Raw genomic sequence first — 17,500 nt, 5'->3', positions numbered from 1 at the left:
AAATGGATAAATTGATAAATGGATGAATAGATAAATAGATAAATAGATGAATAAATAGATAAGTAGGTAAATAGATAAATGAATGAATAGGTAAATATAAAAATAAATGGGTAGATAAATAGATAAGTAGATAAATAGATAAATACATAGATAAATAGATAGATGAATAGATAAACAGATGAATAGATAAATAGATAAATAGATAAATAGATAAATAGATAAATCGATAAATAGATAAATAGATAAATAGAAAAATAGATAAATAGATAAATAGATAGATAGATAGATAGATAGATAGATAGATAGATAGATAGATAAATAGATAAATAGATAAATATACAAACAGATAAATAGATAAGTAGATGAACAGATACAAAGGTAAATAGATAATATATGAATAGATAAATAGATAAAGAGATAGATAGATAGATAGATATTTAGATAGATAGATAGAGAGATAGATAGATAGATAGATAGATAGATAGATAGATAGATAGATAGATAGATAGATAGATAGATAGACTTTTACATAGAAAAATAGATAAATAAATTAATAGCGAAACAGAGAAAAATCCCAGTAGTTGTATACGGAAGAGAAAGAGTTAAATAGAAAATAAAGGAAGTATCAGGTTCAACGAATTTAGCTTTTACACTAAGCGTAATTAATTAATATTTTGAAGAACATATAAGAATGTAGGATTTGCAAACCTTTATAGTTCGTAAAAACAAACGAAAATCAAAGCTGGAAAATAACAAGGATAGTAATAAAAGGAGAGAAAGGAAGAGCAAGTAAAACGTATTAATTATGTAATGAGATGTTGAGGAAATCTGATAAAGGGAATGAGGGAAGCGTGGCCGGACGGAGAGAGGACGATGAGAATGAGTAAAAGATGAGAGTGTACATTTTCTATTGGGATAGGTTTAACGTTGGAACGACTGTGGCAGATGGAGTTTTCTTTAAACGAAAGCTGAGGAAAGAGGGAGATAGAAGAGAGATCGTGAAAAGAAGAAGAAATTTCGTAAAATGAACAGGAGGGAGAAGAGGTCATTGAGTCTGTCTGATATTGCGAATATGGGGTAGAGTCTTAATAGAGTCTTAGGGAAGGGTAGGGACGGGGAAAGGAGACGGGTCTGGTAGAAGGAGTCGGAACCAGAGGTAATGGAGGGAACAGGAGGAGGATAGAGAGAAGGGGATCAATGAAGAGGAAATTGGATTCACGGGAAGTGAGGCCTATTACTTATGCCCGTATCATAAGTCAATCAGCTGGGATAAATTCAGGCGAAGGAGAAACTGAGATGTAAGAGGACCAGATGACTTTGATGAAGGGCAGAGGGAACGAGTAGAAATATTAGATGAGGTGAGCTTTGGGGGAAGAAGAATCAGGGATGCAGATCAGTGAATGCAGGGTCAGAGCCATGACAATAGAGAAGAGTCGTGAAAGAAATTGGAGAAATGTATATGGAAAACACGATGAAACAGAAGTTGGAATCTGAAATGACAATGATAATGTATAGGTGAATTTGAATTACGATATAAACATCTTATACCATCGGGTTTTATGTCGTGAAAGAAATTGGAGAAATGTACATTGAAAACACGGGGAAACAGAAATTGGAATCTGAAATGATATGATAATATATAGGTAAATTTGAATTACGATATCAACACCTGATATCGTTGTGATTTATGGAAACAGGCATAAATCGAATGTTAGATAAGAAAGAGAGATTTTGTAATATTAATACAGAATCTTAAGTGTAAATTAAAAAAAAAAAAAACATAAATGTATTAGATTCTGGTGCTTGTTAATTATAATGAAGTTGATAAAGTTCACGAAATTGACATGATTAAAAGACAGTGTATATACGAAGCAAAACAGACAAATGGATGGAATAGCTTGGAGAAAACAAAATTAGTTCTACAATATATATATATATATATATATATATATATATATATATATAATATATATATATATAATATTTATCTATATATATATATATATATATATATATATATATTTATGTATATAAGTATGTATGTATATTTTGTAAAGTGATACTGTTTCTAAAAGGGATTGGGGAGAGTAAATTTACTTAAAAGAAATAGAGATAGCTCTATGACTAACATAAAAGTGTGTAACTGAATTAGTCTAAAATACTGGTACTATTTGATGATCACCTATAGGTTAGTAAAGATGACCTTGCATGAAAATACGGGTTGCGCAATAAAACATAAATATATGGAAGAAAAACTATACGTAGAAGGATGAGTGAAGAGCGGTCGTTTATAGTAAAACCTGTGAACAAACGAAGCTGATATAGACGAGGAGAGATCTGTAAATTAGTGAACATTAGAAATAATAAAAAGGAAGCATTAATGATCCTCGGGAATATATACATAAACTCGCAGGAGAACGCAAAGGAAATTTAATCCCGGAATAGATACTTCTTGAGACATTTCATGAGAATATAGACCTACAGGATTTTAAGGGGAACAGGAGCTTGTTGATGCTTGGATTTTTGCTCGTACCATAATGGACTACGAAGATGGAGTTAACTTAATTACAAGCTATCGACTATAATAACGCCTGGAAGAACCAGAGACGGTGAGGGGTGGAGGCGGGATCTTCATTGTTAAATTTGTTCTTCACGAAATTTTGAAATAAGGGACAAAACCATGACTGCTTCTTAAGCCTGCAAGATAGGACGTAGACAACGAAACGAAAAAGTGAACTTCAAAAAGAAGAAGAAGAAGAAGAAAAAAAGGATCTAAAAGAACTGAGAAAGCGTTTCAGAGAAACTGGTGTTGCTAAATTAAAAAGAAGAAATATTTTAAAATGATCAGCACTGGGGCAGGAGTGAGAAGGTACGAGCAAAGGAAGTCTAAATACATCGAAAAGATTGGTTGTGTATTTTGTCGAGTTGCAAGTTGGTTCCGAAGACGTTCGCACAACACAGGGAGAATGCGTTCAAATCTACGAGATAACGGCGACGACTACTTTCCCCTGGAAGCCATTAAGGAAGGCAATAGAAATGTTAGAAATAAGAACTTATTTTTCTTACATGTCTCATAGATTGCACATAATGTGAATTGTAAATGATGAACACTGTATACCAGGGATGTTCTATTACCATATCCTGTTTATTCAGCTCATTTACTCAATATTTGTTAAGAGTCTGTGATATTCATAATTTGTGCAATATTTGTAAAGGTAGAAATTATCCCTTACAACAGGAATCATTATGTCGTTATTCCTCTTTGTGGTATGGTAGATATTTATGTCAACTCGATACCTCATATCCTCCCGTCTACATCTGGAAGTTCATATTTCAACTGTCCTCATCTCCCAGACGTTTTCTGACTACATTTTTGTTCATTTCACTTTTTACTATTCTTCCAACTTCCCACCACTTCCGTGTCTTTCCACTAACAAACTCTCCAATTCTAGGAAATCTTACCAGAGTTAAGTATTCAAATCTTTCGTAATTCATTGTGCTTTCTTTCATATTTTTGTGTACATTCTTTCGTAGATATATCAGTACTTTCATTTCCATGGACTGATATATTTATCTATTCCTTACATATTTTCTTTTATCAAGTTTCTATTTTGTTGTTAGAAATATTAAGTTACTTTGTAAAGTCTGCTTTAAACTTTATATTTGAGTTTCAACTTTGTTCAGTATAGGTTCTTTTTGTTTTTGATTTTCATCTTTTTGTCCACTTTTTTTTTTTAATAAACATGGTCTTCGTGTTTATCTTCAGTTGACTGGCGAAGGAATTGGTGTTTTCTAAGGAACCAATGACGGCTACCTGGATGTGGTGGTCCTGCAAGACAGACAACGAAGCTTCCCATTTTCAAAACCCGTCAACCGCCTCACCTTCATTAGGAGGGGCTGTTCTGAGAAGCTTACGATCTGTCATCGAACTGTGCCCAACAAGTTACTTTATCAACTTCAACTGTATTTCTTACACTTTTCCACACATGTAGAGCTGACAGCCAGTGGCTGCCCCCCTTCCTCTACCATTTTCAGTCAGTGACACTGAAATAGTTCCACATTAAAACAACAATAAAAAATTTCAAGATTCCTTATCAGAGAGATCTGCGGAAAAGCGCAAGGACTGGGACCAGCCACAGTATGAGGCTGAGGGTTTTCCAATTAGTGAAACTTGCAGCAATAAATTTTAGTTTTCTCATTCATTTCATTTTACCCCCTCTGTCTTACTATGTCCTCTATCATAAGATAATTGTTCAAGGTTTTCTGTCTTAGAGTCTGTTTTGTTATTCATGTCTTGCTTCAACTAGTTGTCTCAACTTTTGTCCTACAGTGAGCAGTATAATGTCGTTATTATCTGTTGAGACTGAATGAGATTTAATCTATTATCACATTAAATTAATTTTGATACAAAAAAATACTTTATTTGCTCCTCTCTCCTCATGTTCTGAGCATTCTTTTCTGTTATGGCAGCATCCATTGCAAAACCTAGAACATCAGACGAATGTGTTGATTATTCATTTTTCATTTTAAGTTATTATTTTCTTCCTCATTCCAATAACTTTTATTTCTTATTTAGGGTTCCTTGTGTCTTAGGTATTTACTAGAACTAACCCCAGGTACATAGCTTGTGCTTACATCTAATACAATTTTGATTTTAAATTTCCTTCGGTTGCTTATTCACACTACACACCGCCAGAAGGGATGGGACTGTCCCCTTACACCACAGCGTAGACATCTTAAAGTTAATTATGTCTACCTAAAACCCCATATCAAAATCACTAAAAGTCATAAAATGTCTTCAAATACGGAGCGGTACACCAGACACTCCCACCTCCACCTCCCCTCCACCTCCACCTCCACCTCCACCTCCACCTCCACCCCACCTCCACCTCCTACTCATTCATCCATTCTTTATTTCCAAATTTCACTATCCTTCATCTCCTCTTCTCCTTCCATTACCATTAAATTGACTCTATTATACCGTTGGACCAATGAATGTGGAAAATTTCTTTGCAATATTCCAAAAGTTACATTGACTGTGCCCTAATGAGCTCGACCCTGTTCAGCCACATTAATTCTTCCTCCACAAGTGATGAGATGCCTTCCATATTTTTCTACTAGGCCAATTCTATTGCCGCTGCATTCACCTTATTATCCGAAATAAATCGCCTCTTCCACGCTTTATTCCTATGATACCTTTCTTTGGGTTTTCTGTCATTTCCCACTATGCTCAGGTTATCAGTATCGCGTCCTAAAGAATTCCTTGTAACAACGTGAAGAATCAGTCACAAACTTCTATCAGATTTAAAGATAGAAATACATCAAATGCAAGACCCTCATGACCTTTGACACAATTTGTGCGTGACCATTAATGTTCCAAGAGCTCCGAATGTTCTTCGAATTTTTGGTCCAACGAAGAACAAAGAAAAATAAGCAAAAGTAAAGTAAGACACCAAATTTCAACACGCATAGCGCTCACGTCACAATGCTCGTGCGCGCGCACGAGTATCGAAACCCGAAAAACCCAATCAGAAACTCACATTGCGTGAGGGAATCAACTCAGGTAGCCTAGCAGAAAATACGCTGTTGAGTCGCGTAAACCTCCAATTTTTTAATTTTATTACGCGAAAAAAAGAGTTCTACGTCATTTGCATAACATGTCGAATATCAAAGGCTTGTATTCCTCTGTTGATGGCCTCAATGGTTCCAACGCCCAAGTACACGCGCACACACATACGCACATGCGCACACACACAAACACACACGCATGTACACACACACACACACACACACACACACACACACACACACACACACACACACACACACACACACACACACACACACACACACACACACACACACACACACACACACACACACACACACACACACACACACACGCACGCGCGCGCGCGCACTCTTGAGTTTTGGTATTGAAAACCAACGATCAGGAGATACCTAATGAATATGGAGAATTGAAATACGGGACGGTGGAGGGTTAAGAAAAAAAGAAAAAAAGGCAATTGCAAAAAACATATAAAATACCCTGAATACCTATACTGACAAGTTTGCAGCTCAGAGGGAAATATATAGAATACAAAAAGCCAGCAAGGTAAAGTAAGAAAATCAAGAGGAAATAAAGAGCGTTATTTTGAAAGATTAAAAAGTGAATATGATAAACTCAAACCAAATAGTATAATAGAGAATATAATAGAAAAACATGAGAGAAGATTAAAGACAGCAGATACCAGGAATTATTCAGAAAAATAGAGTAGTAAAGATACATGAGAAGAAAAAATATAATTTTCGTAAAATTATGAAACTGCAGAGGAAAGAGGAGAGGAAGTGTGTAGAAAGAAGTGTTGAAAGTTTTAAAAGTCGAGAAACACCAATATGAGAAGTGGCAAATAAAATAAGCATCAGTATTATATGGTGGAAGAAGGAAGTAAAATTGGAAAAAGAAACACAACAAAGACAGCAAAGGAAATTGGATAATGACGCTAACACACTGGAAGAAAGAAAAAAAAATCAGGCGAGGGAAATATTTGCAAGAGAAAGATTACGGCCTATAGGGGTAAAATCAAGCACAAAACACGTTGAATACATTTTCCAATAAGATATGCAAGCTAGCAAGCAAGGGAACAGTATCCTAATACATACATATACCACAGGCTTTTTCCCCTTTATAAGGAAGGTAGCCCAAAAAACCAATCCCACCCATTCCATCCCATCGTAGTAATGAATAAAATAATAAAGATAGAAAGGCAAATATACAGCAGAAAGATTTGACTTAATTTTAACGAAAGAAATCAATGTGATTAAGCAATTGAAAAATCAATACCTTCTCGGTCAAAGCAGTCATGCAGTTCTAGAACTTAACTTGAAAGTAGGAAAACCAGAATTAAAGGAATAGTCACACAGACAAAGTAGAAAAAAACCTTGTTAAAGCAAACTATGCTGGACTAAAAAAAAGGTGTTTGAGTGAGCAAACTGGAAAGAGTTTATCAAAATGAAAGAAATAAATAAGAATGAGGAAGTCTTTTGGAGATTTTATAAAGCTGAAATGGATGTATATATGTAAAAAATAAGCCAGAAATAGATGACACAGTATATGAGGAAGCAAAAACAAAATAAGACAATGAACTGATTATCTTATTTGGTAAAGAGAAGTTGTTTTAAAAGATATAAAAGTAAAAGTGCGAAAAGTGCATAAGTTACTTGATAACGTTGAAATAGGAATTGCCTCAGGATCAGATGGGATTTCCAATTGAATGCTCAAAAAATGCAGAGAGCAATTGATGGACAAGACGTACGAACTGATTGTGTGTTCCTTGGATGAGGAAGAGGCATCTTAGGACTGGAAAAAGCAAATATGGTACAAATAAATCTATATGAAATAAATGAGGACGGAGGCTCTAAGCTTTTGACCACACGATAACCAAAATAGGTGAAAGAATTGTGAAAGATATATGTATGAAATATTTAGAAGAGAAAAGGATCCAGGCAGGTCATCAATTAAATTTTTTGGGAGGAAGATTCCTATACAACGAATCTGTTAAGAGAGAGGCTGAAGTGCTACGTGGTCGAGAGGGTTGGATAGAATGTGTATATTTTGAACTGGAGAAAGTTTTTAGTAATATGTCATGCAGATGACTTATGTAGGGAAGAGGCCAAACGCAGAGTATGGGAGTCCAATATATTTTACGTTTCGCCCAGCAGGGCTTCTTCAGAAATAACGTATGAAATAGTTATTTCTGAAGAAGCCCTGCTGGGCGAAACGTAAAATATATTGGACTCCCATACTCTGCGTTTGGCCTCTTCCCTACAGAGCTGTTGCAGTCATTGCTGCCTTTACTCAGATGACTTATGTGGAAACTGGGATACGTTGGGCAAATTAAAGGGAGCATCCTAGCATGAATAATAAAAAAAATCCTGATAGTCTTAGGCAGACAATAGAGATGGATGAGAAGTTGAATAAGTAAGATACCGTAGAGTTTGATGCGATCACCAATAATGATTATGATATACATTAACTATAGTGTCCACTTGAGATATAACACATATCTTTATTATGAAATGTCAGTTAAATCTTAGTAGATATGAGTGGACGAATATGATTTCCACTATCCCTTTTTTTCTGATGAAAATCAAATGTATTAGCATTTTCCCCTGGATTCATTGATATTTTTCATTATAAAAAGTCACCCTTTTTCATATTTTATTTTTCATTTCTTATTGTTACCAACTTTGGTAATAGTTTAAAGAATCTGAATGGTGATATTAGTAAGTAACTTTTTGATTGGGGGAGATACATTTCCTACTTTAAATCTATTTTGGGCTGATTTGATCTGAGTAGAGTCGTTGCTTGAGAGTAATGTAAATATGAATCATCTCAATAAATGTTTTGAAAAAAAAAAAAAAATCTACATCTGATCCACAGGGTTTGACCTAACTTTGACACCCACTTAATAAGTTATAATTCTTGTCGTTGGCTGCTAGAATCCTATTTTCTTAGTTCAGGTAATACATATGCAAAGCATTAGACAAGTTCCCTCACCAGAGACTACTAGACGAAATCAAAGCCTGTGGCATAGAAGGAAAAATGTTTGAATTGATTAGAAAATTAATTACTGATAAAACAACAACAACAACAACAACAGTGGATCTCCACTAACGATGTAAAATCCAAATATTGTAGTGTTACTAGTGGAGTTCCCCAGGGCTCGGTTTTGGATCCTTTTGTGTTCATTATGTATAAAAACGACTTGAACAATGGAATTGATAGTAATGGTAATAAGTCTGCGGATGACACTAAAAGAGGACATCATATTAGGTCGGAGGAAAATGCTGGGATACCGCAAGGAGAATATTATTAAATAAAAAAGTACAACGGCGAGCCACAAAACTGATTCCAAATATCAAAAATAAATCATACGAAAATCGACTAAAACACATGAATCTGTTTTCCCTAAAAAAGCGTAGACTCAGAGGTGACTTGATACAGGTCTTTAAGATTTTAAAGGGAATTGACAACATCAAAAGTGACCAAATTTTCACATTGAATGAGAATCAGACAAGAAACAATGGTCTCAAACTGTCCGGAAATAGATTCAATTTGGAAGTGGGTAGAAACAACTTTGCCAACCGTGTAGTTAATGAATGGAATAAACTTCCTGCACAGGTAGTGCAATGTAGTTCAGTTCGAAGCTTTAAGAATCATTTAGATAAATACCTAAGGAAGATGCTGTAATGATTATAATTTATCTTATATTATTTGTTTTTGTTTTGTTATCTTTTGTCTGTCTGACTTTCATTTATTATTAGTTATATGTCAATTTATTATTATTTACTATTTACCTGTTTGTTTATTATTTAACTATACCTATGCATTTATTTGTGTATTTTCTTTATTATTTACATTATTATATTTTTTATTTTTTATTTTATTATTAATATGATTTTTTTTCGCATCCGACCTAGATATGGATCAAAAGGTCTCCTGTCGGTATGCTCCGCCTTTGTAATCCTTTGTATTTGCATTGTCGGAGAATTGGCAAATGGACTTCATTATCTCAAAGTGCAGTGTGTTAAACGTAGGGTTACATAACCCTGCTAACAGGTACAGTATAGCTTAGATAACGCCATATTAAAGAAATCAGTATGTGAAAAGGACTTAAGAGTGTTAGTGAGTCCTGACCTTAAATATAGGAGTCAGTGCATTAGTACCAGCGATAGGGCTAACAGGGTATTAGGCTTTATTGCTAGAACTGTTAGAAACAAAAGTGCGATAGTTAGACCTATCCCTGGCTATGCAGTTGAGTTTTGGACCCCGTCCTATAGAATGGATATCAGTTCACAAGAATCATTATAGAGGAGAATGACTAAACTGATACATGGGTCCAGAAATTTACCTTACAAAGACACACTTAAACACATTAACTTATACTCTCTAGAAAGGCGAATAATGTGGGGGTAATCTAATAGAGGTATTCAAATGGACCAAGGGATATAACAAGGGTGGTGCAGGCAAGGTCATCATATCAAGACAGCAGGGCAGGACTCGTAGTGATGGGTATTGGGCAAATTTAGACTTATGAATGAAATAGACAAGAGGTGTTTGTCAACAGGGTGGTTAATGAATGGAATAGTAGTAACCATATAGTGAGCACTGAAAGAAGTGAATGTTTTAAGAAAAGATTAGGTAAATTTATGGAGAGATGACAGGTGGCAAGGGAGATAGAACTGCCTAGCGTAGGCCTTATGGTCTCTTGCAGTCTCCTTCATTCTTATATTCTCATGCTTGTTTTGATTTCTTTTTGTAGCTGAAACCTTATCAAGTTTTAGTCATTAAACACAATGTTTTCACCAACTACGTCATTTACCAAACTTTTGTGTCACATAACTAAATCTTGTATATTCAAGTGCCTTCTGGGTTCTTTTACATGATGTAATTAATAATGATCAAAAAGGCTTTCTATCAAGTACCTTGGTACACTACCATATTCCAATGTTGTCCTATTAATGTCTATGAAATTGAGACGTTCCATCATCAGCATGGCTCCATTGTAGAACTTAGATATAGTGTTTGAAACGACAGGTTATTTTTTTTTTGTTACTTCAACATCTTTGGCGCTTAAATTCTGAATTTGTCTTATGACACACTGGTCAAATTGAACCCAGAGTCTACTGTGCCGTGTACATCTTGCCTTACCACTCTTTTGACAGGCATTGACATCGCTTCTAACGCGTACTAAAACAGTCTCATCTTTCGCAGGGTTCCTAACTCAACGAAAATATCAAAATAATAGAATAAGCTTAAAAATCCTTACTAGTCAACCATGTTTTAGTTATTTCTATCTTATTATAACTTACTTTCTAATACATTCCTGATGCTAGGGTTTGGTCATCTTGTATCCACAAAATAAGGACTTGTAACCATTTATTAATTAATTTCTTCAGAGCTATAAAAGACTATATATTGTTTCTTGGAGCAACACAAGACAGTGTTATTTAGCTGTGGTGAAATGGTAGGGTAGGGGGTGGTATCCTGGCCTGATCTATGTCTTCATTGACCAAAACCCAGTTCAGGTAGGGTAATGTCCAGCAATTAGATAATACAGTAGAGCAGTTTAGTCTTTGATGTAACAGAATTCTTCAAACGCACAAGGGCAATAATGAGGTTAATAAGCAATTACATCTTCAGATAAATGACAGAACCTTCATGAATGTGGCATCGACGTCCATATATTTGCCCGACCTTATTTTCTGTAATTTCATTTAGTTATCCTAAGACTGACACTTACGACAATGGCTCCCCAGATGCCGTCCTCAACTCTGAAGAGATCGTAAGAAAACCCGAGATCGTGGGAGAACTTGACGAGGAGATCGATACAGAAGCCGGAACAGCATTGGTAGTAGGACGAGTTCTTCATCGCCATCGACACATTGACGCTGCAAAAGAACAAAAAAGAGCAAACATTTATTCGTCAGAAAGATATCACGAAGGCACTGTATACATATTAAGAAATTATATCCTAATTCTGCGTGCGTGAGTGTTTCTTTGTATGTATGTATGTATGTATGTATGTATGTATGTATGTATGTATGTATGTATGTATGTGTGTGTATGTATGTATGTATGTATGTATGTGTGTGTGTGTGTGTGTGTGTGTGTGTGTGTGTGTGTGTGTGTGTGTGTGTGTGTGTGTGTATGTGTGTGTGTGTGTGTGTGTGTGTGTGTGTGTGTGTGATTGCGTGTGTATATGTATATAAAAGAACATAAGAACAAGAGTGGAGGAGATTACAAAAGACCATAGGGCCTACACTAGACAGTTCCATATCCATTGGCACTTATTATCCCCATTCATAAAGTTAGATAACCTTCATTTAATAAACTCAAAAGTTTCACCACTCATTACATGGTTACTAAATCTATTCAATTAATTAATTACGCTGTTGGTAAACCAATCTTTGCCTATTTCTTTCCTAAATCTAAATTTGTCTAATTCAAATTCATTGATACAGTTCTAGTCCTGATGTCTTACTATAATCGCTTTGTCTGCATTATCCTTGTTAAAGCCCTTGATTCACTTGAACACCTCTATTAGATCACTCCGCACTCTACGTCATTCCAGAGATTGTAAGTTAAGGTGCCTGAGCTTGTCTTCCTAAAGTAAATTTCTGAGCCCATTTATCATTTTGGTTCTCTTCCTCTGATTCTAGTCAGTTAATATCCATACTATAGAACAGAGACCAAAATTGTTCTTCATAGTCAAGCATGGGTCTATTGCAAGGTAGAGCTCAATAACTACATATGCTCTTTTGTTTGGAACAATCTTAGCAATGTATGAAATTGTAAATGTGTATGTATGCATACGTTTTATCTGTTTGTTTGTTTGTTTGCGTGTCTCTTTGTGTGTGAGTGTGTATGTATATATATGTGCATATAGGTATATATATATGTATATATATGTATGTGTGTGTTTATGTGTGTGTGTATATTTGTGTGTGTGTGCGTGTGTGTGTGTGTGTGTGTGCGAGCGCGTGTATTATATGTCTGTACGTATATATCTGTGCGTCATATGTGTACATATATGTTTGCATGTATGTATGTATGTATGTATGTATGTATGTATGTATGTATGTATGTATGTATGTATGTGTATATGAATGTACGTATGTACGTGTGTGGGAGGGAGCAGTTGAATACTAGAACATGACATGATTCACATAACACATTGCAATGGCATAATTTTTGCTATTCCGTACATAACAAGCTACATCTTGCAGAGAACAGAAGACGCACTTTTGCATCATGGCCTCTGACGCGATCCGACAGGGGACTCCTTTGTTAGCAGTGCATTTCCCCGTCTTTGGGTGAGGTGGGTCCATGTTGATGAACGGAGGCTCTTCCATGAACGTAACCTGAAAAAGAAGAACATAGACCATGTAGAAATGAAAGGGGTCAGGAACAGGCAGTCTTCGAGACAAAGGGCCACTCTCGGTCGCCACGGGACTAAGAGCAGTAGAGTTTGGTACGCGCGGTGAAGATTGATATGGTTGGCGAAGGTCTGTTACTAATCCACTCGATGAGCACAGTATCTTCGGGAAACAGTGGCCCTCTGAACACACTACTAAAACTCAGTGCGAATGTGTGAATGACTTCAGGGATATACCCACGGCAAATGGTTGAAATGCGATTTCCGATGTTACAGAAAAAGCAACAGATTCACTGGAGAAAGAAATTATGAACAATAAAATATTGACAGATTCTGAATGATGGTGGAGAAGGAAATGAGGAAATAGGAGGAGAATTTAACGCTGACGTTTCGACCTCATTGTGTCTTTATCAAAGCTTTGATAAAGACACTGTGAGGTCGAGAGAATAAAGAATTAGGTTCATAGAATAAAAAGTAGATTATAGATTTGGAATGGTCAACTAGAAGGAAATAAAAATAATGGAGTTAGAGAACTAGTTTGAATTTAGGAAGAAGGAGCTCAAATTAAGCAAGAGAAAGAGGCTAAATTAGAAATTAAAGAGGAAAGACAAACGTTAAGAAAATACAAAAAAAGTCAGTACTAAAGGAAATACAAATGGAAAATAAGCAAGAGAAAACAAAGTTTGTAAGACAACATAGACATCACACAAGTGTAATAATAAACAAAGTTTCAGTTCTTATATCGAAACAGATTTTACCAATCAGAAGGAACTTAGATGTGAGTTTCAAGAAATCATAACTTCTTATTCAGCAGAAGAAAGAATTTGGATAGAATAGAAGTTTACATGAGGGTTAAAAGGGACAAATATTAATAATATAATGTACTTAGAGACGGATTCCCATAAAGAATACTTTAACTATCACATCTAAGTAAACTGAAACTAGTTGAGAAAAAAGAACTTTCTATGTAACAGTTCAAGAAAAGATTTAGATCTTAGAAAATACAAAAAAAAAATCTCATCCTAAACTTTATAAAGCTTCACTTCCAGCTGGTAAGTTTTCAATAAATCAGACTAAAGACCCTAACTTCGCATAAGATCAAAATGCTTTCTTATGGATTGAGATATACTAATCTAAGGCCCTTTAGAAAACTATATAAGACTATCTTCCTTCGATTCTCCTAAGCTAGATTTGAGGTCCACCCCTCATGGTATAATGCATAATTATCAAACATCCAAGTAACCATTGTCAATATATCACAATGAATATCATAATAAAACTATAAATCATGCCATATCAAAAGGTAGTGATGAGTTTTATGTACGTTTACGATGCATTATGATATTATTAAAAACCATCTCCCCTAATATGCAATGATAAATGTTGTGTTTATCATTCAGAACAATTCTAATACCAAAATGCATCCATATATAACCTACACTATTAACGTTTAATTGAAAGAAAATATCAACAGAGATTGTAAAACATTTTTTTTTAAATCGAGCCTGGTTATACCATTTCCCCCAACATGCAATGATAAATGTTGTGTTTATTATTCAGAACAATTCTAATATAAAAATGCATCCATATATCACCTACAATATCAACGCTTAATTAAAAGAACATATCAATAAAGATTGTGCGCTAAAACGTTTTTCCTTCCAGACTATAAAAAAAAAAAAAAAAAATTCGGCTACTACAACGCCAAAACGTACTCATATCTATCCAGTAGTAATTAATTATTGCATTTCTATTATCTAAAGATTTGACAAAATATGTCTATAGCGACCTAATGATAGTGTAATTGGAACACAAGGATGCAGTTACAAAATCCCACAAGCGACTTATTTCTGTCTTTACTAAATTTTAACTTCTGAAGATGATACTTGATTGGGTTGAAAGACGTCTAGAGTTAAAGAAGAATGAAATTTGGAGAACTTATCAATAATCTTCGCACTCTCATAAGAATTACTGAGAGTATTTCTTATAAGTTGAACAATGCTCTCACTGCTGTAGACATTAACAAAGCTTGTGTTCAAAATGACCTTCTCCCAAGATGTATATATATATGTGATGATTGTGATATGGTTTAACGTCACAAACTCCCCCTTATCGTAAGGCTAGGACGGTACCCCTCACAGAGGACTTTTTGGCGTAGAATTTAATGAACCATGCCCTTGGTTCAGCTTTGCTGGTGGTAGGATTCGAACCGCCATCCCCTTGACCTTCGACGCAAGTAACGACGCCCTAACCCACTCAGCCATATATGGGGGTGTTATGTATAACAATAGGATTTCGTCTCCCTTATTAGGGAGATAGCTATGGGATAGTACGGGAGATAAGTCCAAGTGCTAAGATGTAATTGGTGGGCGAGAATGGAAAGACATTTGTATTGTAGCGAGCGCTACTCAAGTAGACTACGTGGTCGAGTGATCGAAGGTGGTAAGGAATGATTGTCTCAATCCGGTCTATCTTTATTGTGTAAGTGACAGGCTTATATAGTGCTCCGGGATCACGCGACAGCCCGATCGGCCAATCAGCGATCGCCTCGTGACATGAAAGGCTGTTGTCCCGGTGCATCCCTAACAATTGTCACTGATATCGGCAAGGTGGCTCGTTCCAGTAGCCAATTACCTGTTAGCTTGTGTGGCAAAGCGGTCGTTTGTAGTATGGACAACACAGTATTGAACAAGTTACTTGCGGATGTTACTGCACGTGTGGCTGATTCAGAGGAAAGACTGAAACAGTTGGTGGTTAATTTTGGAATGGTATGTGAGAGGATAAAGTTACGAGTGAGTATAGTCAAAAGTGGTGGTAAGAAGTACAAGGACGGAAAATGGTAACAGGGTGAATGACATTATGAGGAAGTGGAGAGACTTAAGTATCTAAAGTCGTATATGGCAGTGAACGGAGGAGTAGAGGTGGAGGTGAATAAAAGAGGAGAGTGAATATCTGGATAAGATAAAAAGTACCATGAGAAACATATATTTAAGGATAAATGCAAAACGAAGGTTATATGAAAAATATGATAAACAGGTGGTACAAGAATGGAGTATGTGGGAATAGAATGGGTGGGAGTGGTTTTCATGCCTTTTTTTTGGCTACTTCCCTTGATAGGGGGAAAGAGCCTTTGGTATATGTAAGAAAATTAGAAATGAGGCAAAAACAGAGATTGAAAAAAAAACTGTCAGAAAGAGCAAAACACTTTACTGAGGTGGTATGCGTATATGTATATGTATATTCATATGTATGTATATTTATGTGTATATGTACTGTACATATATATACATTTGCATATGTATATATAATGAGAGACAGATAGGTGGATCGATGAATAGATAGCTAGATAAATAGCTAGCTACCTAGCTAGTTAGATAGATAGTGTGTTTGTGTGTTTGTGTGTGCGTGTCAATCATAAAGTAAAAGAGGCCAATAAATATCTGAAAAGTGTTCTGAGACAAAGGTATCTGGGGGGTGAATGCAATGAGGTAGTGACAGTGTTCACGTCACAAGATGGCGGACTTGAAATTTGAAGGAGTTAAAAATTAATAGCCTAAATGTATTTGAGGTGAAGTGGCTGTCGCGAAGATCGATAAAATGATCAGGAGGGGAAAAGAGAGCTGTCGGAGATGGTAAATCATAGAGTGTTGAGAAGGTTTAGGCACATGGGAAGTATGAATGAGTAAAGACGAGAGAAAAATGAAAACAGAAATGGATCGAGTAAACTTAAGATGAAGTCCGAAAATAATGATGAAGCCTTTGGTTTCCTATAATTTAGGGATAAAGTTTCCAAAATCGGCATCTTGGGACAAATGCTGAATCAATCGTGTAAACTTAAGATGAAGTCCGAGAATAATGATGAAGCCTTTGGTTTCCTATAATTTAGGGATAAAGTTTCCAAAATCGGCATCTTGGGACAAATGCTGAATGAATCGAGTAAACTTAAGATGAAGTCCGAGAATAATGATGAAGCCTTTGGTTTCCTATAATTTAGGGATAAAGTTTCCAAAATCGGCATCTTGGGACAAATGCTGAATCAATCGTGTAAACTTAAGACGAAGCCCGAGAATAATGATGAAGCCTTTGGTTTCCTATAATTTAGGGATAAAGTTTCCAAAATCGGCATCTTGGGACAAATGCTGAATCAATCGTGTAAACTTAAGATGAAGTCCGAGAATAATGATGAAGCCTTTGGTTTCCTATAATTTAGGGATAAAGTTTCCAAAATCGGCATCTTGGGACAAATGCTGAATCAATCGTACATCATACAAAAGATAAACCTTTCCAATTATAGAAAACGTTAAGTGTTCATTTGGAGGCGCAGTTCTTAGGATATCCCTTAATTTGTCCTCTTTGATTTAGGTCACATGGAGATTATTCTGACCAATACGTGGAATTCGTGTTTATATGATGTAAATAATCATATCAATTGCTCAAGTATTTTCGTATCAGGTACACATTTATATCATTTACTCAAGTGGAATCAGTACGTGACATTGCTAAAATTCGCACATAACATCAGAAACCATGATTAACAACGTAATGCCCTTGATAGGACG

General features: G+C 35.5%; 1 protein-coding gene across 5 annotated transcripts in view; it reads right to left on the bottom strand.

Annotated features, from left to right (window-relative positions):
* The window catches only part of LOC143029836 (glutamate receptor ionotropic, NMDA 2B-like), a 597,917-nt gene that overhangs the window by 129,275 nt on the left and 451,142 nt on the right, over positions 1-17,500 (bottom strand). For all 5 annotated transcript variants that reach the window (XM_076192921.1, XM_076192923.1, XM_076192922.1 and 2 more), the window contains exons 10-11: positions 12,809-12,927; positions 11,307-11,454 (exon numbers count right to left, since the gene is read on the bottom strand). In XM_076192921.1, the coding sequence (XP_076049036.1) occupies positions 11,307-11,454; positions 12,809-12,927 (267 nt within the window). The remainder of the gene's footprint in view (positions 1-11,306; positions 11,455-12,808; positions 12,928-17,500) is intronic.

Source organism: Oratosquilla oratoria, chromosome 11, assembly GCF_046742065.1.
Source record: "Oratosquilla oratoria isolate Oo_2021 chromosome 11, ASM4674206v1, whole genome shotgun sequence".
Lineage (NCBI taxonomy): Eukaryota > Metazoa > Arthropoda > Malacostraca > Stomatopoda > Squillidae > Oratosquilla > Oratosquilla oratoria.
The sequence above is the reverse complement of the archived record's forward strand: the minus strand, read 5'-3'. Positions and strand labels throughout refer to the sequence as shown.